Below are 26,448 nucleotides of genomic sequence, written 5' to 3'. Positions count from 1 at the left end.
CGCACAAAGTCAGCTACTTCATCCAAGATCAAATTATGAGTGATAGAGTGATCTGGCATTAAACTGGAGCAAATATAGATCAGGGAGGTGATCTTGTTCCCTAGGCCAGGGGTTCTCAAACTAGGGTCAGCAGAGATTGTTGGACTACAACTACCTCCATCCCCTGCATCTGGGGGTGATGGGTTGTAGTCCAATAACCTTTAGGGACCCAAGTTTGAGAACCCTTGGCCTGGCAGCTGAAGTCTAATGAGAGGACTGGAAGCAGGGAGAGACCTTCTGAGCATGTTCACGCATAACATGAAACCAGAGTTGAGGGGCCAGAGGTTGCCATACCTGTTCGTCCAAGTGCAGGACACCTCGGTGAAACTCCAGTTCCACAAGGAGAGTGACCTGAGGTTTCACTCTCCAAACTCCAGTTTGAACCATCTGGTTGTAGTGAGTTTCACCGCTGCAACCCGAGGATAACCACAGACTGAAGTACATCCGAATGCGGAACTGTAGGCCGCATTCCCTGTAACTGGAGTTGAGGGAGGGAGCTCCTCCCTCTCCCCGGCTGTGATTGGCTGTGCGGGCTGTCCTTCATGCAAGAAGGAAACCCGCACAGCCTGTTTTCCCTCCCTGACTGCAGTCTCCCAGACTGCAGAGAGCCTGCTTTCCATTATGTCGGAATTCGGACAGAAGAGTGGCTGGGAGAGAGGTCCAATGGACCCGCGGTTCTGCGTTACATGCAAATGTGGCCTGTATGTCTCTGTCTGTTTCCTGAGCAGTAATGGCTGGTCACATCTCCAGCACTGTAGCTTCTCCTTCCTTTTGCCACACTCCTGGCAGAACCCACCACCCCATTTGCAGCAGACCCAAGACTTATGAACTGTGAATAACATCAGATTTAATTTCAGAGTAAAATCTTCATATTGGTAGCCACCACCAACATACCAGCCTAAGCAGAAGGGCATGCTCAGTGGCCCAAAGGCCATTGCAGCTGGGGATTATGGGAGTTGTAGTCAACAACATCTGGGGGTCCCTGTTACAGGGAACACTGCAGCATGGTGTAGTGGTTAGAGTGCTGGACTAGGACCGGGGAGACCCAAGTTCAGCTACCCATTCAGCCATGAGACTTGCTGGGTGACTCTGAGCCAGTCACTTCTCTCTCAGCCTAACCTACTTCACAGGGTTGTTGTGAGGAGAAACTTAAGTATGTAGTACATCGCTCTGGGCTCCTTAGAGGACAAGTGGGATATAAAATGTAAACAACAACAACAATGATGATAATAATAATATGTGTCTTTACAGCCTCCCTCTTCCTCAGCTAACTGGTTTTGGGACTATGCCGTTGGCTATTACCTGCTGGAGTTCCTTCTCTGGATCAGGTAGGTTTCAGCCTGGATTCACATCATAGGTATGTGGAAGTGCTGTGCATTTCAACAGAAGCTGCTTCCACGTATGGATAGGAAAGTTTAGTTGTGTGTCGTATTTACACTCCACTTGCATCTGCTTCCCAAGTGGTCTCCCATCCTGGTGCCACTCACGGCCAGACCACTGAAGTTAGTAACTGAACTCAAACCATTCCCATGGCCGCTTCAGAACATAATATGAATCAACAAGCTCATTCTCATGACCAGCCAAAGCTGGGTAGGACTGTGAAAACCAAGGTAGAGGGGCTCGTGTGGAGCCATAGGACCCGCTCTTACCCTGCTGCTCCAAACCAGGACTACCCAAATTTTTACTTTGTCTTCTCAAACATAAGAGGGGGAAAGCCCCAACTTACCTCACAGCCCCGATCATGTACGTGATTGGGGCTGTTTGTAGCCGCTCCTGGTAGCTCAGCTTGCTCTCCACCAGTGAGCGCTACCTATAGAACGGCCAGGGAGCTGGGCGCTGCTGCATTGACGTGGACAGCCTCTCTGCTGCCCATGCAATGCATTGTGGGATGCTGGAGGACTTCCTCCTCCAGATCCCTGCTAAGGATAACTCTGCCATACTGAGCATGTGGTTGCACAGCACGGCGGAGTGCAGGTGAGCCGCCTTGTAGGAGAAGGCGGGTTGTGTCCTGCCTCCCCAGCCCTGGGTATAATGGTTGTATGAATGACCTTAACATGTTGGACTTTGTCCAGAATACTTGATATTCTTAATGAGTCTTACTAATTGAAGACAGGGGATTCCCTTCCCTCCCACAGTATCAATCAAAATCAACTTTTGATATTATCGACCATAGTATGTTCTGGACCGTCTGAGGGGGCTGGGGGTGGGAGGCACTGCCTTGCAGTGGTTCCGCTCCTACCTTTCGGGCAAATTCCAGATGGTGTCACTTGGAGACTGCTGTTCTTCAGAATGTGAAGTTTTATATGGCGTCCCCCAGGGCTCCAAACTGTCTCCAATGCTGCTGAATATGCTTGTCTGGTGGCTACTCTGGGACGGGCCTTCTCCATTGCTGCCCCGAGGCTTTGGAAGACACTTCCTGCTGAAATAAGAGCCTCCCCATCTCTTATCACTTTTTAAAAGGCAGTCAAGACAAATTTGTTTACTCAGGCTTTTAATTAGATACTGTTTTAATTGTGTTTTAAATAGTTTTGACATTGTAAATTTTAAATAGTTGTAATGTTTTAACTTTTTTATTTGTTGTTTTTATTATGATGTTGTAAACTGCCCCTAGACTTGCGTTCTGGGCGGTATAAAAATGTGCCGAATGAATGAATGAATGAATGAATGAATGAATGAATAATCTGGAAGTGAAACTGCTGGAAGAGCTCATCAGGGGATTTGGTGCAGGGTTTTATGAGTATGCCGATGACACACAAATCTATTTCTCCATGTTAGCATCATAACCTCCCTAAATGCCTGACTGGAGGCAGTGATAGGCTGGATGAGGGATAACAGACTGAATCCAGATAAGATGGAGGTACTTATTGTGCAGAGTCGGGACTCAGAAGACGATTTTGATCTGCCAGTTCTGGATGGGGTCACACTTCCCCAGAAGGAGCAGGTACACAGTCTGGGGGTGCTTCTGGATCCAAACCTCTCGGTATCCCAGGTTGAGGCGGCAGCCAGAGGTGCTTGCACTAGATTCAGCTGATATGACAGCTGCGTCTGTTTCTTGAGATAAACAACCTCAGAACAGTGGTACATGTGCTGGTAACCTCCAGACTTGACTGCTAAACATGCTCTATGTGGGGCTGGTTTTGTACATAGTCTGGAATCTGAAGTTGGTACAGAATGCGGCAGTCAGATTAGTCTCTGGGTCATCTCGGAAAGACCATAGTTTATTTGAAATACAGTCAATGACCAGACAGTATTAACAGCAATAGATGTCAAACAAACCATCTTTTAAAGAGGCTTAAAATAACAATAATCCAGCTAACTCAGGTTGTAGCTTGCAGACAGGAAAACAGTATTTTGCAACATTTAAAGAAATGGCATCATTAATATCAGACAATAAAATTTGCAGATCGAAAGCATCCGAGTGCCCTGTATATTTTGACAGCAATGGTAAAATTAATTGAGCCTGAGCATCTCTATAATATGGACGGTACAATAAAACATGAGCAGAAGATTCAACAACCCCAGCTCCACATGGGTAAACCCTTGCCCCATAAGGAACCTTCTTCAATTTGCCTTCAGGAACAGCTGTAGGTAAAATACTAAATCTAACTAATGTCAAGGCTCTTCTTAGCTTGGGAACCGTGACGGAATATAAATAATATGCAGGTCACAGCAGAGGAGGAGACCTACTGCCAAGAAAAATATCTCTTGGTAAACTGGCTATATCCTCTTGGAGATCCAATATAAGGCAGCTTAATCTCCAGTGGTTTTTTCCAGCTTGACTTAAAATTATCCATTAATATCAGTGGAGCTAGGCCACCTTAGAAAAAGTGAAGTTTAAACCATTACACAAATGTGCATTTCCAAATCTTAGTCTCCATTTTAAGAAATCCCGCCTCTCTGTGCAACACTGATGAGGGGACACATCGCGCTGCCTGAAAGATCTTCCTTAAAAATCTTGTTTGCAACTTTTCAGTGTCGGTAACAACACCAACCGGCCCCAACTGGGCTCCATAAAGAGGTTGTGACCCAACTTTAGCCTGAAACCGTTTTAGCGAAGCAGGTATATAGTGGGCCCCTCAGGGGCTATAAAATGCCTGGGCAGCCGAAGCTGACTTGGAAGCAGATTGACAGATGCAATTTAAATGGGCTCTCCGCTTCCCCAAGGCTTGAAAAACTACACCCAAGTGTTTGAATACCTTGACTTGTTCTATCAATTGCTGAGCTATCTTCCGTGTATGTACTTTTGCACGTTTCATAGAAGGAAGAATTTTGGTCTTATAATTAATTAACAATTCCTCCTCCTTGCAATTAGGGGTGTGCACGGAACCGGCTGGCCCCGTTCGGTTCAAGTCCAAACCGAATCCAAACTGGACTGGGCCAGTTCGGTCTGGCAGCCCCTCAAACCCCCACCCCCATTTTGGTTCGGTCTGGAGGGGGTTCACGAATTTTTCTTTCTTTCAAAAAAGACTTCCTGTAGGTGGCGGGGGTGTCCGTGGGGGTTCCCCCTCTACCCGCTGGCCTCCTCGCCACCCTAACCAGCTCTTCGGCCAGCTCTTCAGCCTGTTCAGGCCTTCTCCCTCTGGCGCAGTGGCCATTTTGGAGGCTGCCGCGCCTGCGCTGTGGGCCTCTGCGTCCCCCAAAGGGGGTAAGTGGTTTTTTAAAAAAAATTAAAGGGGAAAAAATCGCGAACCCCCAATGGGGTTTGGTCTGAAGTCAGACCTGAATGGTTGAACCAAACCAGTTTGACATCAAAGACGTTCAATGTCGAACCTGTTTTCACACCAATACTTGCAATACACTGCCAGAACACGAAGTGACCTCCTCAGGCCTACAGGGTCAGAGACTAATACTGCACCGTCTGCATATAAAAGGATTGAAATATGCCTATTTGCCAATTTTGGTGGAAAAAAATACTGGTTACTCAACCGAGAAACTAACGAATTAATATAAAAATTGAAAAGCAATGGTGCTAAAATGCAAGCCTGTCTAACCCCCTTAGAGATGGGGATCTCTCTTGTGAGCTGACCACATATATTATACCAAACCATCACATGAGGATTCTCATGCAGCCTAAACAACAATAGGAAAAGTCTCTTACTGTATTGGTTGAGGAATTTTCCAGTTCGGAGAGACCATATTACTCCTATACTAAAAAAGCTACACTGGCTACCAATACATTTCTAGGCAAAATACAAGGTGTTGCTAATAACCTATAAAGCCCTAAACAGCTTAGGCCCTGGGGATTTAACAGACCGTCTTCTTCGGAGAGAAGAAGCCCCACCGCCCCTAGAGATCACCCAGAGAGGTTCTTCTACAGTTGGCATCAGCTCATCTTGTGGCTACCCAGGGATGGGTCTTCTCTGTTGCTGCCCCAAGACTTAGGAATGTGCTTCCTGCTGAAATTAGAGCCTCCCCATCTCTGACTTTTTAAAAGTCCCTAAAGACTCATTTTTTTCATCCAAGCTTTTTAACTTGTCTTTGTTTTTAAATTGTTTTAAAGTTTCCATTTTTGTCTTTATTTGTTTTTCTTGTTGTTTTAAACCACCCAGGGATGAAGTTTGGGGCAGTCTACAAATTAGATGAATAAATAAACAAACTAGATACATACCAAAACTGGCCAATATCCTGACTAAATCTGCTCTAGTGCAAGGATGTTGTGCAGTGCAAGGCTGTTGCGCTAGCTACTTGCACTTACGTTCCAGACTAGTATTGCACTGATGCAAATGTGTTTCGGCTTGCACACAACCTGCACAACCTGTGGCATGCCTCATATGTTTTGCAGGGAACATTCACACAAGAGTAGAAGTGCGCCATTCCAGAGTCCCTGTGATGTAGCGCAGCTTCAGATCTTCTTGCAATGGCAAAACTTTGCTCATTGTTCAAGCACAGTGTTAGGATGTCAGCCACCATGTGCAGAATTCCCTTAATTTTTACATCTATCCCGCATACTGCCACTCCAGTACAGTTTACCCTGCTCCAGTTCAGTAGTATGATGTTTTGTGCTGCTGTGCTGCCATCTTGTGGGTAGCAGGTGAAACTCTGACATGTTGCTTAGTTGGAGAAATCTACAAACCACTGTAAGAGGAGTGCTCTGCATCAAACCAGGGGTCCATCTCATCATAAGAACAGCTTTATTTGATCAGGCCCAAGATGCATCTAGTCCAGCATCTTGTTTCACCAATGGTCCACCAGATGCTTCTGAGAAGCCCGCAAGCAAGAGGTGAGGGCAGGCCCTCTCCCCTGCTGTGGCTCCCCTGCAACTGGTATTGAGAGGCATCGTGCCTCTGAGGCTGGAGGTGGCCTGTAGCCCTCAGACTACTAGCCATTGATAGACCTGTCCTCCATGAATTTATCTAAGCCCCTTTTAAAGCCTTCCACTCTCACCACACCTTGTGGCAGAGAATTCCATAGATTAATTGTGTGTTGTGTGAAAAAGTACTTACTTTGGCTCGTCCTAAATTTCCTGTCCTTGCCCATCATCCTGTTTCCTGCAGTGACCAACCAGACGCCTCCAGGAAGCCCAAAAGGGAGCCCCTCCTGCTTGTCCCCCCACAGCCCCGGCAACTGATCTTTCGAAGTGCACCACCTCTGGTGATGGTTTCCCCAGACCCATCATGACTAACAGCCAGCGACAGACCTCCCCTCCTTGGTGAACTGGTCTGATCTCCTTTTGGAGCCACCTGAGCAACGGGCCATGACCACGTCCTGAGGCCATTTGGTTATTCAGTGCATTCTTGCAGCCCTTTGGAAGGCACCGATGCATTTCAGTGGCCATTCTCTGTCACTCCCTTTAGTGTGCCTTGGCTCTAGCCCACAAAAGAGACTAGAAGTGTGAGCAGTGTAAGATATTCCCCTCAGGGGATGGAGCCGCTCTGGGAAGAGCATAGAAGGTTCCAAGTTCCCTCCCTGGCAGCATCTCCAAGATGGGGCTGAGAGAGATTCCTGCCTGCAATCTTGGAGAAGCCGCTGCCAGTCTGTGAAGACAATACTGAGCTTGATGGACCTATGGCCTGACTCCGTATATGGCAGCTTCCTATGACGCTATGTCCCTAAAAGCTTCTGCTACAATAAACGGGTTAGTCTTTAAGGTTTCTCAAGACTCTGTTTCTTGTTGCAACGATATGGCTACCCTTCTGGAAGCTGTGCCTGTGCTCAGAAGCAATTTCCCATTGCAGCCCAGTCTCTGGAAGGCCACAGTGGGGGCCATAATGGCTTGCATCCAGGCAGCAGCCCTCTCTCGCTGCTCAAGCGCAGTCCTGCAGCAACCGTGGGAGCCATAAGAGCTCTTGGAGAGCAGCTCAATGCAATGGGCCACTCGTGGCCAGATCTCCCCTGCCCCTGGGCCTGAGCCCACTGGCAGCATCGCTCTTTCCCCTTTCTCTGCCCCCTCACTTGCATGAATATCTTTAACTGCGCCCGGCTAACTGAGCAAAGAGGCACTTTTTAAATGCAGTGATTCTCTTTATTTAGCAGGGGGAGAGCAACTGGCCCTATCCACCCCAGCACAGCATCCCTCCAGTGGCTGTTGCTGGTGTCTGTCTTGTGGTTCTTTTTTAGATTGTGAGCCCTTTGGGGACAGGGAGCCATTTGATTGGTTGGTTGGTTCGTTGGTTGGTTGATTGATTGATATCTATGTTAACCGCTTGGGGAACTTTGGTTGAAAACCGGTATATAAATATTCATCATATTCATATTTGTCATGTTTCATAATTTGTTTTAGTATAATAATTAATGTGCTGAACTTGGCGCCCCTGCACATCAAGCCATGGTTGGTTCCGGCCCACCGGGGCATTTGCATGAACGCAATGCTAGGCTGGAACACAAGCTCTGCACTTAGCAGAAGAAGCTAGCGCAACATCCTTGCATTAGGGCAGCCTGTGTGCATTCATCTGGATGTGAGCCACTGCTCTTTGGAAGCCCCGCTGCCGATCTCCGGTCTCCCCGCGCCCACCTTCCCGCCTACTCTTTCTTCCCTCTCCTGCAGCACGTTCCTGCCCTTCCTGGTTCCCTGGATCAACCGCTTCTTCTTCTGGCTCCTCTTCACCAGCAACGTGGAAAATAGCAACTTGAGCTACAAAATCTTCAACTACGAGTGCCGTTTCAAGCAGCATGTGCAGGATTGGGCCATCCCCATGTAAGTGGATTGGGTCATCCCCCTGTAAGGTGAATGGGAGAGAGGAGCCCTGTTTCCAGACTTATCAGGAGGAGGATTGACATTTGACATTCAGATCCCTGACTCCCACATTTGTATATTTCTAACTTTATCATTAGTCCTCTTTGTTATTAGGCCCAAGGCCTATCTAGTCCAGCATCCTGTTTCACACAGTGGTGTTTCACACATCTTCTTCCCAGATGCCTCTGGGAAGCCCACAGGCAAGAGGTGAGGGCATGCCCTCTTTCCTGCTGTGGTTGCTCCCCTGCAACTGGTATTGAGAGGCATCTTGCTCCTGAGGCTGGAGGTGGCCTATAGCTTTCAGACTAGTAGCCATTGATAGACCCCTCCTCCATGCATTTATCTAAGCCCCTCTTAAAGCCACCCAGGCTGTTGGCTGTCACCACATCTTGTAGCAGATAATTCCATAGGCTGATTATGCATTGTGCAAAAAAGTTCTTCCTTTTGTCGGTCCTAAATTTCTTGGCCATCCGTTTCATGGGATGGCCCCTAGTTCTAGTGTTACATGAGGGGGAATTCCGTCTTTAGTTCACACTGTGAACATGTGGCCCATTGAGCACATCTTGTAGGAAACTGCCCTAAAGCAAGGAGTCATTGGGCAGCAAATAAGAGCACATAGCAGGCTGCAGGACCTGGGAGAGCTCCCTTGAGAGGTGGTTTCCACAGTGGCTGGAAGCCTGAGTAGTGGAAGAGGCCTTCTGAGTGCTTAATCCATGCCCCTTAGCCAAGGTCTAGCAGGAGTTCAAAGTCTGAGCTTGAAGCAGGACCCTCTAGCATCCATGAGAGTGCTCCAGGTGTGTTTCCCAGCTGGGACCTGGGAAGCCATAGAGCTAGAGACACAGATTGCACATTGCAGGAGTTTGAACCCCTGAGCTGACGGGGGCAGAACAGAGCATCAGGCCTTCCTCCTCCAGGATGCATGCAGAAGGCTCTTGCTTGGGCAGTCTAAAACAGAGCAGGCTCTTTCACCAAGGGAAATGCTCGTGTCGGCATAGACTCCTTTGCACCAGCATTGCTATCTGAAATGTTTGTGGAATGAGACACCAGAACCAGCATGGCTTCCGCAAAGGTAAATATTGCCTCAACACAGCATTTTGGAATTCTTTGAGAGTGTCAACAGGCATGTGCATAAAGGTGGTCCAGTTGGCATAGTATACCTGGACTTGCAAAAATATTTCGACAACGTTCCTCATCAAAGATACTTGAGAAAACTTAGCAGTCATGGGATAAGGGGAGGTTCATGTGTGGATTGGTAACTGGTTGAAGGAGGGGAAACAGAGGGTAGCTATAAATGGGCAGTTCTCTAAATGGAGGGATGTAGGAAGCAGGGTCCCCCAGGGATCTGCACTGGGACCAGTGCTCTTTAACTTGTTCATAAATGATCTAGAAGTTGGGGTAAGCAGTGAGCAATTTGCAAATTATTCAGGGTAGTGAAATCCAAAAGAGATTGTGAGGAGCTCCAAAAAGATCTCTCCAAACTGGGAGAGTGGGCAACAAAATGGCAAATGCAGTTCAGTGGTAGCAAGTGTAAAGTGATGCAAACTGGGGCAAAAAGGACCAACTTCACAAATACACTGATGGGATCTGAGCTGTCAGTGACTGACCAGGAGAGGGATCCCAATTTACATCCAAGTAAATTAAACTAAGTTAGTATCAATTCTAGGAACAGAGAATTACCCTTTTTAAAAAAAAGTGCTGAGACTCGAAACAGACCTCCTGAACTAGACACGCTGCCCTCAGAGCTCAAATAGATGGTGACTGGCGGCAGTTGCTCAGGAGTGAGGAAATGCCAATACAACAATCAAGCTTGCAAATATATACAGCTCCGGCATTGCTCTGCCATGCAATACAACCTGCCAGCCGCACGACAAAGCCTGCCGGTTTCATGGCCTGCTTAGGCTCAGTGGTGGCAGGTTCCGTTTCAGGGAGCAACGGAAATGGGGAGGAGGAATATTCCTGAATATCCTTCCCGTTGTCCCCTTGCAGTGAGAAAACCAAGGAGGCCCTTCTGGAGCTGAAGGGGATCCTGGAGAGCAACCCCAAAGTGGTAGCCCACTACCCGGTGGAGGTGCGCTTCACCCGGGGGGACGACATCCTGCTGAGCCCCTGCTTCCAGAGGGACAGCTGCTACATGAACATCATCATGTACAGGTGAGGAGGGACAGCAGGATCAAGGCCGACCGGTTGGAACCTGCACCCAGCAGAACAAGAGTGGGGCCCAGCCAGGGTTGCCTGGAAATGGGAGATTGGCTGGTGTGGGTCAAGCTCTTTCCCTGTCTCTATTCCAGAATTCAAATTGCAGCATGCTTTCGGGGGGGGTGTGTGTCTCCAGGCCCTGGTGGCACCAGCCCCCTCGAGCAGGGGTCTCCAGGGCTGGGTCCCCTGATGGTGTGGGATTCCAACTCCCCTCATACCCAGCCTCGATGGCCAAAGCCCCTGGGGACCCAATTTGGGAAGCCTTGCTTGAGAGGAGGGGCTTTCAGACTGCGCTGCTTTCCTGAGAGCTGTGGGTTTTGCTGCTGGCTCCTGCTGCAAGAAGACCCAGTTCCCTGAAAGCCAGCTTGCCTGCCACTGCCCCGTCTTTCCCTGCCTTCGGGAATTCCAGGACAGGTGGGGGTGTTTTCAGCCACACACCCAGGTTATGGGAAGACCGACAACCTCTGGGGCCCCAAGGTTGGGAACCCCTGGCCGATGCCTGGGGCCAGGCAGATGGACCTTCTCCATGCCATGATGTGCAGCTAGACCAGGGAAAGCAGCCCACAAGGAGGGATCCCAGCTGCCCTCTGCCAGCAACCTTCACAGCAAGAGGCAAGGCGGAGGCAGCAGAACCTGCTGTTCTTGAAGCAGCCACGTCAATGTCTCCAGTGTGGCTGTGGCACGCAGCAGGAATGCTGGAGGCGTCCCAGGCCTAGCAGCTCATTCTAACATATCAGGGGTTGCCAAAGGAGGCAGTTTGGGTGGCTCCTCTCTGTCCCGCCCACCCAAGGGTTGTGCTGCCTGCAGGCTGGCCAGTTGTCTGGTAGAGTGTGCCGTTAACTTGACGAATGGTTGTGGCTCTCCAGTGCAGATAGAGAAAAGAGAGGAGCTGATGAGTGGCCAGCCTGCAGGTAGCACGGCTCTCTGGCAGGGGGAGAGGGGAACAGAGGAACTTGGGAGCTGCCATATCCTGAGTCAGGCCATTGGTTTATCTAGCTCAGTATTGTCTGCACAGACTGGCAGCGGCTTCTCCAAGGTTGCAGGCAGGAGTATCTCTCAGTCCTCTCTTGGAGATGCTGCCAGGGAGGGAAACTGGAACCTTCTGCTCTTCCCAGAGCGGCTCCATGCCCTGAGGGGAATCTCTTAACAGTGCTCACACATGGAGTCTCCCATTCAAATGAAACCAGGGTGGGCCCTGCTTAGCTAGGGGGACAAGTCATGCTTGCTACCACCAGACCAGCTGCCCCAAGACCAGAGAGAGGAGCAACCTGAGCTGCTGTCAGGAAGCAGAGGCAGCTGTGCTTTCTTTGGCGGCCCCCTGGCTCATTAGGATGAGCCGTTTGTCAGGTAGAGCCGTGCAGCTCTACCTGACGAATGGCCAGCCTGTAGGCAGCGCAGCTCTCCAGATGGGGTGGGGGGTAGGAGAGGAGCAACCGAAGGAAGAAGAGGCAGCTGCGTCTCCTTTGGCGTCCTCCTGGCTCAGCATGAGCTGCTACTGGTCCCAGGTAACAGCGGTGTCTTCTTCTTCAACACCCTCTCTCCTCCTCCCTGCTTGACTCAGAAAACCAGATTCTCGTCTGGTTCATTCCCAGTCCCAGCCGGCAGCTCAGCTTCAATGACCAATAAGGAACCAGCTGTGGCCTGAACCATTCTGTACGTTTTGGCTGCGGAGACGGGACATGGGCACACAAGTGCCAATGAGCTGCCTGGAGGTGTCACCTGGTGCTCCATTCAGGGGAGTGATTCAGGCCACTTTCTTCTGCCTCTCCCTCCAGGCCCTATGGGAAGGATGTCCCACGCCTTGACTACTGGCTTGCCTACGAGGGCGTCATGAAGAAGGTTGGGGGAAGACCACACTGGGCAAAGGTACTAAAGCACAATAGCCTTAGGAGCGGCTATTCAGCCAGGAGCCTGGAGTGGTGTTTAAAACCAAGGTGCTCAATGAATATGAAAGAAGCAAGCCTCTCCAGCTACACACAAGAGCCATTTGCCTGCAAGCCAGTCGTAGAGTAGCTCAGCTTGTCCTCTGTGCGCCTTAAAGATGCTAATGGTTTTATTTGTCAAATATTTGTCACCTCCTCAGTGAGGCAGGACTTGCTAAGTGTATTGTGCTTTAAAACTGGCTGGTTGTGTGTGAGGGGTACTAATCTTTGGTTTCTTGTAACATACAGGTCTTTCCCCCTAATTTTCTCATGCCATATATTAAAATGCACATTACTGTTGAGGGGGTGGATTAATCAGTTGAAGTTAATCAGATGAGGTTTTCTCCAGCTGGGACACACAGTAAGAGTGATTGATTGATTGATTGATTGATTGATTGATTGATTGATTGAGTGCCGTCAAGTTGGTGTTGACTCTTAGCAACCACATAGAGAGATTCTCTCCAGGATGATCTGTCTTCAACTTGGCCTTTAAGATCTCTCAGTGGTGCATTCATTGCTGTCATAATCGAGTCCATCCACCTTTCTGAAGGTCATCCTCTTCTTCTCTTTCCTTCAACTTTTCCAAGAGAGCTGGGTCTTTGCATAATGTGTCCAAAGTATGATAGTTGGAGCCCAGTATGTAGCGAGATAACATGGAGACAATGCATTGAATAGAATGGGTAGAATAATTCTCTGAAATATTCTCTCCTATTCTAAACAATACAGGAGAATAGTCTTTTTCAAGTCTACTGGAGACCAACCTGGCTGTCACATTTTGCTCCAATTGCAGTTTCCAGGCTACATACAAAGGCAGCCCCACATAGAACACATTGCAGTAGTCAAGTTTGGAGGTTACTAGCAAGAAACAGACATAGTTGATGTATCTATCAGCTGCAGCTGAATAGAAAGCACCTCTCGCCATTGCCTCAACCTGAGACATCAGGGAGAGTTTTGGATCTAGAAGCACCCCCAGACTTTGTACCTGTTCCTTCTGTGGGAGTGTAACGCCATCCAAAACCGGCAGATCAGAATTGTCTCCCGAGTTGTGACCCTGCACAATCAGTAACTCCGTCTTATTTGGATTCAGCCTCAGTCTGTTATCCCCCATCCAGCCCATTACTGCCTCCAGGCTGGCAATTAGGAAGGTTATGCCTCTTCCCAATGATGCTGACATGGAGAAATAGATTTGGGTGTCATCAGCATACTGATAACACTCTGCACCAAACCTCTGGATGATCTCTCCCAGCAGCTTCATGTAGATGTTAAAAAGCATTGGAGACAGTATGGAGCCCTGAGGGATGCCATATAAAAGTTCACATTTTGAACAGCAACAGTCTCCAAGGGATACCACCGGGAATCTACTCGAGAGGTAGGAGCGGAATCTCCCACTCCCAACCCCCTCAGACTGTTGTGGCCCAGATAAGCCAATTTGGGTCAGAACCCACAGCCCAGAAGGCCAAAGTTGGGCCTGTCCCAACTTTTAGCAATTCAATAAAGGATTATTTATTTCAGGGTCTCACTGAACTACAACAACAACAACATATTTATATAATGTCTGTGTCGTCACATGGGTTCTCTGTCACCAGGCCCACACATGTATCCGGAGGGACTTTGAGAAGATGTACCCCGGCTTCCAGAAGTTCTGCTCCATCAGAGAGAAACTGGACCCCAGAGGGATGTTCCTGAATGCCTACCTGGAGAAGGTCTTTTACTGAGAGACGGAATGAAGGACGTGGCAATGCAGGTGGCAGGGGAACTCCTCCTCACAAGGATGTCTCCAGTGTTTATTTTCATGATGGACAGGAAACAGCCCATTAACAAGCTAGGAGACCAAACTAAGCTACCAGGAGACATGTTTAGCTCATAGAAATACTTTTATTGTTTCCCAGTCTACAAGATTTAATTAGAGAGAGAGAGAGAGAAAATCCAAACAGTAATAGGGGCAATAACCTCGGACTAACTAAAAGATCGAGAAGCAAGCAAGCTTTTGAATTCATCAAAACTGTCCATGAAGCTAGATTTTACCTTGACAATCTCATAATAATAATGAGGTGAGAGATTCCTGTGGCAGAGAAAGGTGAAAAAATGGGGCACGCATAATCCAAATTGCAGCACACGCCTATCATGTTTACTCAGAAGTACAGTAAGTTCCACTTCTGAACAGTGCTTTTGAAATTAAGTAGCCCTTTAGAATTACTCCCGAGTAGTACTACTGAGTAACCTAATCTGGATGTCAGCCACTGTTTTACTCCCTAGTAAGTGCACTGCATTAGGCAACGCTTTGCTTGCTGCAAAATATCCCAGGTTACACCGAAGCCGGCAGGGACAGAGGAGCGGTGGATGCTCTTCCTCAGAAATGATTGAAAGGTGTACAGTTCTGTCCCCAGCACTAACCAGAATGGTTCCTTCAGGGGTTTTCCTAATGGATCAGTTAGCTGAGGAACTGACCTGCAAAAGAGTCTCTCCTCTCCTGAGGAACAACCGGCATCATCATGTGTTTTCTCTTCCTATTAAACTGCTTCTGTGTACCCATTTGGATAAGTGGCATGATTATTAGGCATGATAAGCTAATACTTTTGGCGAAGTGGCATCATTATTAGGACTGCAGGGTTTGCGTTCCCTGTTGTTGAGAGGTGGGCTATCCTGCATCAGGAGAGGCAGGAAGAAGTAGAGCCCACGACAATTCACTTCAGCTTTCCTCAGAGGAGTGAATGTAAACTGGTAGGGCAGGAAGTCAAAAACAAGGAAGTCGCTTCCTCGTGGGAGTGAACGGCGGCCATTCACTAGTCTGGAGAAAGCAAAAGGGTGCACCTGAGGACAGCACGGAGGCAGAGATGGACCGGCTCCTTGCCCCGCTGACCCCAACTGTTGAGAATCGAGCCTCAGCTGATCAATGGCCTACCCACAGCTCCATCAATGGCTACGAGTTCTGATGGCTGCCACAGGCTCAGAGGCAGGATGCCTCCGAATCCCAGCTGCAGGGGAGCAACGGCAGGAGAGAGGCCATGCCTTTATTTATCTCTTGCCTGAGAGTCCCTTAAGGAAAGAGGATGTTGGGCTGCAAAGACCTTGGGCCTGATCCAGCAGGGCTCTTCTTAGGAGCCTGGCTCCAGACTCCCTCCCACTTCATCTGCAGAGCCCCTTCCTCAATACTGCCCCCAAACAGTGTGACCAAAGGCTGGGAACCGGGGGATGGGCACACATGTGTATGGGCATTTATTTATTCCTGTCATCCCTGCATATCCCAAGCATAAGACCTGTACAAAATACAAAGAAGCAGCAGTAGAGACAATCATATAAAAGCCTGGGTAAAAAGCCAAGATTCAAAACGCTTTCTAAAAACTGTGATGGAGACTGAGGAGCGAATAGCCACCAGGAGAGCATTCCAGAGTCTGGGGGCAGCAACAGAGAAGGCCCCGTCCCACTTGCACAACAGCCGAGCCTCCCTCATTGTCAGCACCCGGAGCAGAGCCCCCTCAGATGACCTTGTCAAGCGGGCAGCAACCCTTGGGAGCAGGCGGTCCCTCAGGTATCCCGGGCCCAAACTGTTAAGGGCTTTAAAGGTCAAAACCAGCACCTTGAATTGGACCCAGAAACAAACTGGTAGCCAGTGCAGCTCTTTCAAAATGGGTGTGATGTGCTCCCACCGGGCAGCTCCAGATAAAACCCTAGCCGCCGCGTTTTGCACTAGCTGCAGTTTCTGGATATTCTTCAAGGGCAGCCCCACGTAGAGCACGTTACAGTAATCCAGCCGTGACGTGACTAAGGCCACGAATGATGTTCAGCTTGTTCTAGATGGGGTTGTGCTTCCTCCAAAGCACCGGGTTTGCAGCTTGGGGCTGCTCTTTAATCCAGCACTGCCCCTAGAGGCTCAAGTGGCCTCTGTGGCTCAGGGAGCATCTTTTATCAGTTTGGGCTGATATGCCAACTGTGACCGAACCTGGACAGAGAGAGCTTGGCCACAATCACTCATGCTCTGGTCACCTCTCGCTTAGATTACTGCAATGCATTGTACGTTGGGCTGCCTTTGAAAACGGTCTGGAAACTGCAGCTGGTACAAAACAGGGCAGCAAGCTTAGTAACTGGTACTGGACGTTTTGAGCATATCGCACCAGGGCTTCGTCAGCTGCACTGGCTCCCAGTCCATTTCCGCCAAGTCCTTAAGAGCCTCTTCAGAGGCCCTCCTCCAGGTGCCCCTGCCAAACGAGGTGAGGCAGGTCCCTACCAGGGAGAGGGCCTTTTTGGTGGTTGCACCGCATTTATGGAATAGCCTCCCAAGTGAGGTTTGCCTGACTCCATCACTTTGTTCTTTTAGATACCAGGTAAAGAACTTTTTGTTCACTCGGGTCTTTAAAAATTTTAGATTTAAATTTTAAAAAATTGTGATTTGATTGTAACTGATTAGAGAGGAGAGCTGGTCTTGTAGTAGCAGGCATGACTTGTCCCCTTAGCTAAGCAGGTCCACCCTTGTTGTGTATGAATGGGAGACTTGATGTGTGAGCACTGAAAGATATTCCCCTCTTAGGGGATGGAGCCACTCTGGGAAGAGCAGAAGGTTCCAAGTTCCCTCCCTGGCAGCATCTCCAAGACAGGGCTGAGAGAGAGACTCCTGCCTGCAACCTTGGAGAAGCCACTGCCAGTCTGTGTAGACAGTACTGAGCTAGATGGACCTATGGCAGGCCTGCACAACTCAAATGACCTGGCGGGCCGAAACCAACCGTGAATTGGTTCATGGGGGCCAAGGTCAATTCCTAGGGTGCTGATTTTTAGAGTAACACTTAATATCAATCAATCAACCAAATTAAAGAGAAATGAATTAAAAATGAATTAAAAATGAATTTAATCAATATTTAACTTTTGATGTTCTGGCAGACCAAGATTGATTTAAATTCATATGAAATAAGTTGAATTAAAATTCATTCTAATAATATAAATATTATACAATCTGTACAAAATACATAATAAAATGCATTGTTCTTCCTTTTCACCTCTGCCAAATCATCACACAAAACATGGAAGAGAACTTCTTCTCATAATTTTGGAAAAGAAGGGAGAAGGGGAAAGAAAGATGGAAAGGATGCAGCCGGAGGCTTTGCTTGAGAGAGAGAGAGAGAATGGAGCAGTCTTGATGGGTGAGAGAGAGGGACTTAAGAGACTTAACTGTGCAGGTGCACCTTGCAGTTGGGAAGCAACGCTGGGCCAAACGGCAGACCCGAGTGTCGCTCTGGTTTCTGCCGCTGTGCGCCACTGCTGCCATGAGGGAGGGTAAGGCACCCCCACAGCCATCTCCTCATAGAATTTGGGGGGGTGGGTTAAGCAGCAAGGGGAGGAAGGGGAAATAGCCCCAGGGGCCAGGAAAAAAGGTCTTGCGGCCCAGGCCGCATGTTGTGCAGGCCTGACCTATGGTCTGACTCAGTATATGGCAGCTTTCTATGTGCCTAAGATTTTTAAAAAATGTTTTTAAAATTGTTTTTTTGTATTGTATTTTGTACTTTCTTCCCCTCCCCACTTTTTTGGACTGTTATGATTTAATGTGTGTTTTTTATCTCATGTTTTAATGACGTTTTGTAAGCCACCCAGAGAACAATTATTTGTTGTTGTTAATTATATAATAATAATAATAATAATAATAATAATAATAATAATAATAATAATAATAATAATAATATACTAGGGGATAGCAGAATAGAAGAAAAAGAAATGGAAAAACTCACAAAATACAAAGATGTACAAATTGAAATTGAAAGGCTGTGGCAGAAGAAGACCAAAATAATCCCAGTGGTCATTGGTGCCCTGGGTGCAGTTCCAAAAGACCTTGAAGAGCACCTCAACACCATAGGGGCCACAGAAAATGTCTGGATAAACCAAACCAGTCAATAACACCTGTCTGACTGTGTAAACAAGAAATAATAATAAAAAGCTGGAAATACTCAAGTTTTTGCAGGACAAATCCAAGCACATTAGTATGTTGGATGGGAATCCCATTGTTTGATGGCTATTTTTTAAAGATATAATACAAGTCTAGCATCAAGTGGTCCAGTAGAACAGTTATTTTCCTTTGCTGAGATGATTCATAGCCCCAGAAGGCACAACTTGAGCAATTTAATCTTTGAAAAACGTGTATTGCTTAAAGGAAATGGAAACAAGTTTGGCTAACTAACAAACATCTCAAAATTGTTTCCTTTTTTCAGACTTTGTATTTTGTATTCTAAAATACTATTTTGGTTTTTTGTATTTTTATTGGTTGTTTACCAAGTATTTTGTATCTTGTATCTAAAATACATTTGCTCGGGTATTTTGTATCTAAAATGCTTTTCAAAGTATTTTGACCATCTCTGAATCACAGTATTAATTATTATTATTATTATTACTTGTTTACACAGTCAGACAGGTGTTATTGACTGGTTTGTTTTATCCAGACATCGAGTCCTTCCCAAGGACCTGGGATGCCAGAATTTTATTGTCAATGGTTATAGATATCGTCGCAGAATATAGGCTGTTCCCAGTAAAGCTGCTTTTTGTAATTTATTTATTTATTTATTTATTTATTTGTTATTATTGTTATTATTGTTGTTGTTATATTATTATTATTATTATTATTATTATTATTATTATTATTATTATTATTATTATTATTAATTCAATTTTTATACTGCCCTTCCGAAATGGCTCAGGGCGGTTTACAATTAAAAACAGAAACCATTAAAACCAACAACAATTAACACAGAGGTATAAATATTAACACCAATTAAAAAACATCTAAAAAAACAATTAAACTATCATAACAATTAAAACCCTGAAAACCAGGTTAGCATTAAAACAATTAAAACTAATTAAAAACCCTGAAAGGCCCGGCCAAACAGATGGGTTTTAAGGGCTCTCTTGAAAGTCAGTAAAGAATTAAGATTATGAATTTCCGCAAAATCACATGCAAAGCTATGCAGACTTAACTGATTGACCGATCACCGTGAATTGGGTTGAGTAAACGTTCCTTAATGGGGTGGCAGCCCTATTTGTTCAGCATTACGAGGCCTCACAGTCAAAGCCCCCTGGATGAACCGGAGGTGCCCTGTGCTGTGAGTAGCTGCGCTCAAGTAGTTTGGCCACAGGAGGGCCCCCGTCGCCCACTTGAAGGTGCAGCCACAGCTCTGCCCGCCCCCCCCCTCCACCCCAGCCCAAAGTCTGCTGTTGGCCATGTAAGGGCTGCACTGCTGGTTACCTGCCTGGCTGCCCTCCCACCCCTCTGCCCCCCCCCCCGTGGAACTAATAGCAGCTTCAGAGTGGTGGTGGTGGGGTCTCAGCCGCGGAATCCACCAGATACGATTTTGCCACGGGGTGCACTTCTTGTCGCACTAGTGCAAACCTCTTTGCACAAGCACACTAGCCTGGAAGAACACACACTCCAGACTCAAGGCAGCCAGCCAGTGCAACAGCCTTGTGCTACTGCAACACATTTGCACAAGGGTGTTGTCGGTCTGGATTTCATCTGTTTGCACCTCTGGTCTCAGCAAGGCTGGAGAACAAAAGATCCTGCGAAGGAGGAGAGGGAAATTTGGTGGTGATGTTGCTCTCTTGGGGGGTAGAGGATATTTTAGACTGTGAGCACTTTTGAGAACAGGGAATTGTCTTCTTGCTTTTTCTGTGTAAAAAGCAACCTTTTTCTGTTTAAAAAGCAACCTTTTTCTGTTGAAAAGAGGCATATAAATATCTGTAGCAGCAGCAGCAGCAGCAGCAGCAGCAGCTGCTCCACCTAATAGCTTTGGGGAGAGATGATGACTCAAGAAGAGCATGAAGCTTGCTCTGTGGGAGCTCTGATTCCCCGCTGAAGGTCCTGGCATCTGTGCTGGTGGCTTCCCCCAGGGAGCAGAACCATTAAAGGTTGGGTTCAGGTCTGATTTGTACAGTTCAAACATTAACCTGAATGAGGGGCTTGATAACCAATCAAGGCACATTCTAAACCAGTTATGTAGAATTATTGAATTATTTTGTCTGCACTGAAATTCAACAAAAATGAACACAATGGAAACATTGAGTCTTGAAAGGAATGCCATTTCCTGCAATCGTTTATTTTGGGATTTTTAAAAAAGGGGGCTACAAGGAAAATACATCCCAGGAGGATAAAAAACAAGAAACATAAAACATAAATTATACAAGAGAAAGCTGAGTGATTACTGATTACTAAGCCACTGATGTGGAACCAGTTTCCATTCTGTGTGTGTGTTTAAGGGTTTGGTTCCAGTTCAGGTTCAAGGCAACCAGAACAATTGAGGTTCTGGTTCAGTTCCAGTCTTTGAAAAAACCTCTCTCAAGCGGTATTTCAGTTTGCATTCAGATTTGGTTCAGTTACCTCCAGCAGAGGCAAGATGCCTCCAAATTCCAGTTGCAGGGGAGCAATAGCAAGGGAGAGAGCATGTCCTCCTCACTTCTTCCTTGTGGGCTTCCCAGAGGCATCTGGTGGGCCACCATGGGAAACAGGGTGTTGGACTAGATGGGCCTTCTTGGGCCTGATCCAGCAGGGTGCTTCTTATGAGCCTGGCTCCACTAACCCTCCCACTGTATCTGCAGAGCCCCTTCCTCAATTCTGCCCCCAAACAGGGTGACCAAAGGCTAGGAACTGGGGGATGGGCACAAAGGCGCATGTGCATTGATGGGTTGATTCATTCCATCCATCCATATCCCATCCAGCCACACAAAATTCCTGCCGGTTCAGCACCATACAGGCTCAAACCAAGCTCTCTGGACTTTCTATAGCATTGTCAGTGCACATCATGCTTTATACAGCAGCATGAGCAAAAAGACAGGACCCTGACCCCAAGGCGCTTATACCGTGTTTCCCCGAAAATAAGACAGTGTCTTATATTAATTTTAGCCTCAAAAAATGCACTAGGGCAATTAGCGGTACATCAGAAATTACTGCTAGGTCTTACTTTCGGGGTAGGTCTTACTTTCGGGGAAACAGGGTACTCTACAATTCACAGGAGCTTTCAGTTGATGTTGGGGTAGACCCAGCAGGCAGAAAATGTGCAGAAAAAGGAACAAGGGGTAGGTAGTGGTGATCGCTACATTGGTGACTTTGGCATTAGCCATTACAGTTCCTTCAAGTGATTAGGCATTATTATTTATTATTATTTATGATGCTTCCCCTATGATTTACCTGCTGTTTGTGTCAGCTTCCTGCACTGAGCAGATGGGTTGGACCAGGAGACCGCCAAGGCCCCTTGCAGCTCTCAGATTCTATGATTCCAATTCTGCATTCAAAATTAGTCCAAGTATAATGACAAAAACCCAAACTGCTTTAGAATTCACCCTCACACAATGGCCATGTGGGGTAAGCCACCCCACCACCCATTTTACAGCTTAGAAATTCAGGCTGAGATTGACCCGGTCGCTTGATGAGTTCTTGACCAAGGGGGTGTCGGAACCCAGTTGCTGAAATGCAGGCACAACACCCTCGCAAGGGGGGTTTCAGACATGATCAATCCCTGGATTGTCCGCTTGACACTTAGATCTTCACCCACACAGCCGTTCCTCCTTCTTCACGGAGTCTGTTTTGTGGCTGGGGGGGTGCAACATGTGGAGAAAACCTGACCGCCTTTCCCCTTTAATGCAGCGGGGATGTGGTGAAGACGCCCCTTCCTGCATCTTCCTGCTCTGCATCCGACTCTCGGCTGGATGCCGGAACCTGCCAGGGCTGACTCTCAAACAGCGGCGCTGCTGGAGTGGGGAGGAAAAGTGGATCATTAACCACAAGAACGGAGGAGGCAGCAGTCATTTGCAACATGGAAAACTGACACTGCAATATTCAAATGGAGGCTCGTCTTGAGCGTGAGGGGCACCCCGGCCTGGCCATGGCCTCTCTCAGCCTTTTCTCCCCAGAGCAGCTGTACTTCTGGATATTTACATACCGCTTTTCAGCCGAAGTTCTCAAAGCAGTTTACACAGAAAAACAAATATTTAAAGAAATAAGATGGCCCCCCTGTCCCCAAAGGGCTCACAATCTAAAAAGAAACACCAGGCAGAATACCAGCAACAGCCACGAGAGATGCTGCGCTGGGGCTGGATAGGGCCAGTTGCTCTCCCCCTGCTAAACATAAGAGAAACCACCACTTTCAAAGGTGTCTCTTTGCTCAGTTCGCAGGGATCTGGCTCTCCCCGGAATGCAGCTCCCTTCTGGATGCCTGGCCCAGCCATTTTTCTGTGCCAAGTGAAGGGAAACTGTCCCTGCAGGCCCACCCCTCGCCCACCAATTGTGCATCATTTGGCATCTGGTGAAATTCCAAGTCTTTAGGTAGTCCTGGTGTGCCAACTGTTGGGAAGGAAAACCAATACTAAGCCCTGCTAACTGAGCCAGGGACACCTTTTGAAGTGGTGATTCTCGTATACTGTATTTAGCAGGGGGAGAGCAACCGGCCCTCTCCAACCCCAGGACAGCTTCCCTCCAGTGGATGCTGTTGGTGTCTGCCTTCTGTCTCTTTTTGGATTGTGAGCCCTTTGGGGATAGGGGGCCATCTTCTCTACGTATGATTTATTTTTCTATGTCAACTGCTTTGAGAATTTTGGTTGAAGAGTGGTATATAAATATCCATAGTACTAGCAGCAGCAGCAGCAGTATGAACCTAGCCAGTGAGGAAGGCTGCTGTGGACCTTGAAGGAGTGTTTGCTCCCTGTTCACCTTTCCTCTATGGCCATGAGGACCCACAAGCCCATTGGAAAACCCAAGAGAAAAGAAATTAAACAGAACGGATGCAGTAGCCGCAGCAGAAGATCAGAGTCTGGGCTTGCGCAGTGACCCCCACCGGTGTTCTGCCTATGCAGGGCTCTGACAAAGTCCACCCTCGGAAGTCAGCCCTGCCCAGGACTGGAGGAAGGGGGCAAGGGCACCTTTCATCCAGGTGTGCTGGGCAGGGAGCCATGATCGCTCGCTGGAGCCATGAGCCGAGGGGGGACTCCGTGGGAAACCAGGGCAAGGGTATGGAAGTGATCTCCGTTGAAAACCCGCAACAGGAAGTGGCATACTGACTTGGGGAACTTCTGCTTGTTCTCGCGAAGGCCTTCTTCCCCTTCTCGCTCAGCTTTGGGACTGGGCCCCGGACAGGTGCTGGCCGTATCCCCGCATTCCACTGGGCGCTTTGGGCAAGGATCTTGGCCGTGGCTTTGGTCACAGGGTAGCCAGTTGACTGGTGAGTCGCCCAGCTTGGGCGAGCTGGACCTCTTGGCTGCGAGCCAAAGTCTGCGGAAAGGGCCATCTAGGAAGGAAGGAAGGAAGGGTGGCAAATGAGAACTTGTAGGGTTCCTTCTGAAATGACATACAAGTGTGGTTTTGATTGGTTCAGAGGTGCAGGGCGCTTTATTATTTCTGTTCTAGCTAAAGCCACTGCCCTGTTGTCAACCCAGCCCAAGTACAACCTCGTGCACTGGCTGGGTCAGATGCCTTGTGCCAGACAGAGCGCATGGACGCCAAGCTGGGGGAATGGGGTGGTGTACTGGAGAGCGCCACCAACAATATTCGGGGTGATGAAGGGGGCAGGGAGTCTGGGAACTCACAGAGTCACAACTACAGCCAAAGCTGAGAGGAAACAGCCTATAAGAATCTAACATGCAATCCGTTTTCAAGATTCTAGTCCTCATGGTTGGTGAGAAAATAAGATGCATGAGCAGCTTCTGCCAAAGACTTATTACCCAAAAGGTGCTTTCTAAAGGAGGGCTTCCGAAAGCTTCAGACAATTCACATTTCTCCCAGTTCCTATTATCTACACTTCAGCTCACAAGGATATCAAAATCCACAATCTTTTTTGACTATCCTAGTTTCTGATTTAAAATGCACACTTACTTGGGAAGAGGCCCATGCAGGGTGGAGCCACCTTTGAGCAGACAGGTTCAAAGAACTTGGCCGTGAGCCACAGAAGGGTCCGTGAGCCCTCGAGTTCATTCCCAACCAGCGTTGGCTGGCTGGGTACATTTATTTCCCTTTCTCTCCCTCATTGAAATAAATGCGCCCAGCCAGCCAATGCTAGCTGGGAATGAGCTCTGGAGGGCTCACGTGGGCCCTCTGGAGCCTGGGCCACGTCCCTTTTGTGCATGACATCACGTACAAGGGGTGTCAGTGGCACGTGCGGTGCGCGCACAGCAGGGCCACCAGGGATGGGGCAGAACCCCAGCCTCCATTCTCTGATTCCTGCCACTGAGTCCACTTTAACTCAGTGGGACTTCCTATCAAGTACAAATGAACACAGGACACTACCTCATATGGAGTCAGGTCACACTGACTGGCAGAAACTCTCCTGGGTTTCAGAGAGAGAAGAGACTTTAGGAGCACTGCCTGGAGATGCGATTTACTGGATGGGAGGCCTTCTAAATCCAAAGACCACCCTCTGCCACTGGGCCCAGGCCCTCCCCTCAACAAGCACAGGAGTGGCCTCTAAAGTGTGTCCATTAAGCCATACTATTATATTTCACGCCAATGGACACTCTCTGGTTGTCCAGGACCAGGATTTGCAATGGCAACAACCTGTTCCCAAAGGCCATGGTGGCTGGGGATGATAGGATCTGTAGTCCAAGAACATCCAGGGACCCTAGATTAGCAACTCCTGGTCTAGGGCAGGGGCAAGGTCTGGAGGTGAGCCTGACTACCTGCTGGTAGCACTTGGCCCAGATTTCTAGCCTGCTTCCATTAGCTCTAGCTGTGAAGACTTTTTAGCACTCTCTTGCCATGTCTTTGCTATAAATCATAGATGTTTGGAAAGAGAGAGGTCCCCCCACCCCGCTTGAAAGAGTATATATTGAAACACACTGAGAATAAAGATCAAGCCGTAGGGCTGTTTTCTTCCAGTGCTGCTGGGCACCTTGCGCCAGCACTAGATCCTTCCAGAATTCCCACCGATGACCCAACCAGGCCTGACATGGGAGCTTCGTGGCTGGAGCTCCTCGTGTCTTCTTCTTTCTCAAAAAGTAGCCACAAGGGAGGGCCTGATTTGGATCCAGGCCGTGGTGCAGGGGGTTGAGGTCTATGCCTCCCACCCACCCTAAGCCAAATCAGCCTGATTCAGAATCCTCCCCCTGAAACTGCTCTTAGCCCTAGAGGAGGAAATGTTGACACCTTTCCCTTTCGGCTAACAAATATCTGTGACGGATTATAAGCAAAACAACTGACATAAAATGAAATCCATACATCCCAAGTAAAATTCAGTATAAGACATAAGCACAGCAAGTAGCATCCAGAACAATTCTCCTTCAAGTGCTCGGGAAAGTAGGAACTTTTTAATTATCCTGAAAAATAGCGGCTGATATCCAGACCGACAAAGCACTTGTGTGATGAAGAAAACTGTGCTTATGCCAGATGTTTGTGTTGCTGAATGAAGTCACTGGGACGCTCAGCATGACGCTCTTGTGCAGACGTTCCCTGTGAAACAGATGAGGAGTGCCAAAAGTTGTGCACCTGGTTGCACTAGTGCAACACCACTTGTGTTCTCTATCAGTGAACGCAAGCAGGAGGCTCAGTGCAATTAGCTGGCGCAACAGCCTTGGACTAGCACAACACTCTTGCTCAAGCAAACTTCGTTAATCTGGATGCCAGCCTTTAGAGTTAATGCCAAAGGGATATTCCTGGGGAGAGAAGTCCACATTTGGGGTGCCACAGACAAGGAGGCCCTGTTGTCCCCACTCACCACCCACCTCACTTCTCTGGGAGGAGAGCCTCCAAAGGTGACCTTAGTGCCTGGGCAGGATTCTGCTAGCGTGTCGGTGATGTTTGAGCTTTATCACCACCCCTCACTACAGTGACGGTCAACCTGAGGCCCCCACCCCCCACAGCTGGACTACAACTCCCACCATCCCCAGCCTCAATAAATGAAAGCCAGGGAAGATGGGCATTGTAGTACAACAACAGCTGGAGAGCCTCCAGTGGCTAGCCCAGCGTAGTCCTTTAAATCAGTTTGCGTCATCTCTCATTTAGAGCACATGGGGAATTGGGGCAATAAAACGCTTGCTCCGAAATCCATTATGAAGCCATCAAAGCAGACGATGGCCCAATGGCCAGCAACCAAAGGTGAGTCGGAGCGGGCGAGTGCGTCCATTTCCCCAGCAAGGCAGCTCCTGTTCCGGAACACACAGATCATGTAT

General features: G+C 48.1%; 2 protein-coding genes across 9 annotated transcripts in view; one reads left to right on the top strand and one right to left on the bottom strand.

The window, feature by feature from the left end:
• The window catches only part of LOC128324670 (L-gulonolactone oxidase), a 96,875-nt gene extending 82,013 nt beyond the window's left edge, over positions 1-14,862 (top strand). For 3 of the 4 annotated variants that reach the window (XM_053249483.1, XM_053249497.1, XM_053249506.1), the window contains 5 exons: positions 1,291-1,367; positions 8,024-8,173; positions 10,199-10,363; positions 12,184-12,274; positions 13,917-14,862. In XM_053249483.1, coding sequence (XP_053105458.1) covers positions 1,291-1,367; positions 8,024-8,173; positions 10,199-10,363; positions 12,184-12,274; positions 13,917-14,045 — 612 coding nt within the window. In that variant the 3' untranslated portion in view covers positions 14,046-14,862. The remainder of the gene's footprint in view (positions 1-1,290; positions 1,368-8,023; positions 8,174-10,198; positions 10,364-12,183; positions 12,275-13,916) is intronic. The other variant, XM_053249490.1, reaches the window with a different exon arrangement.
• A 5,501-nt stretch (positions 14,863-20,363) lies between these two features.
• FBXO16 (F-box protein 16) overlaps positions 20,364-26,448 on the bottom strand; it is a 32,247-nt gene continuing 26,162 nt past the window's right edge. For 4 of the 5 annotated variants that reach the window (XM_053249436.1, XM_053249457.1, XM_053249463.1 and 1 more), the window contains 2 exons: positions 23,351-23,576; positions 20,364-22,044 (listed from right to left, as the gene is read on the bottom strand). In XM_053249436.1, coding sequence (XP_053105411.1) covers positions 21,932-22,044; positions 23,351-23,576 — 339 coding nt within the window. In that variant the 3' untranslated portion in view covers positions 20,364-21,931. The remainder of the gene's footprint in view (positions 22,045-23,350; positions 23,577-26,448) is intronic. The other variant, XM_053249445.1, reaches the window with a different exon arrangement.

Source organism: Hemicordylus capensis, chromosome 1 (genome assembly GCF_027244095.1).
Source record: "Hemicordylus capensis ecotype Gifberg chromosome 1, rHemCap1.1.pri, whole genome shotgun sequence".
Taxonomy (NCBI): Eukaryota; Metazoa; Chordata; class Lepidosauria; order Squamata; family Cordylidae; genus Hemicordylus; species Hemicordylus capensis.
Note: the sequence above shows the minus strand (reverse complement) of the source record. Positions and strands in the feature narration are given on the sequence as shown.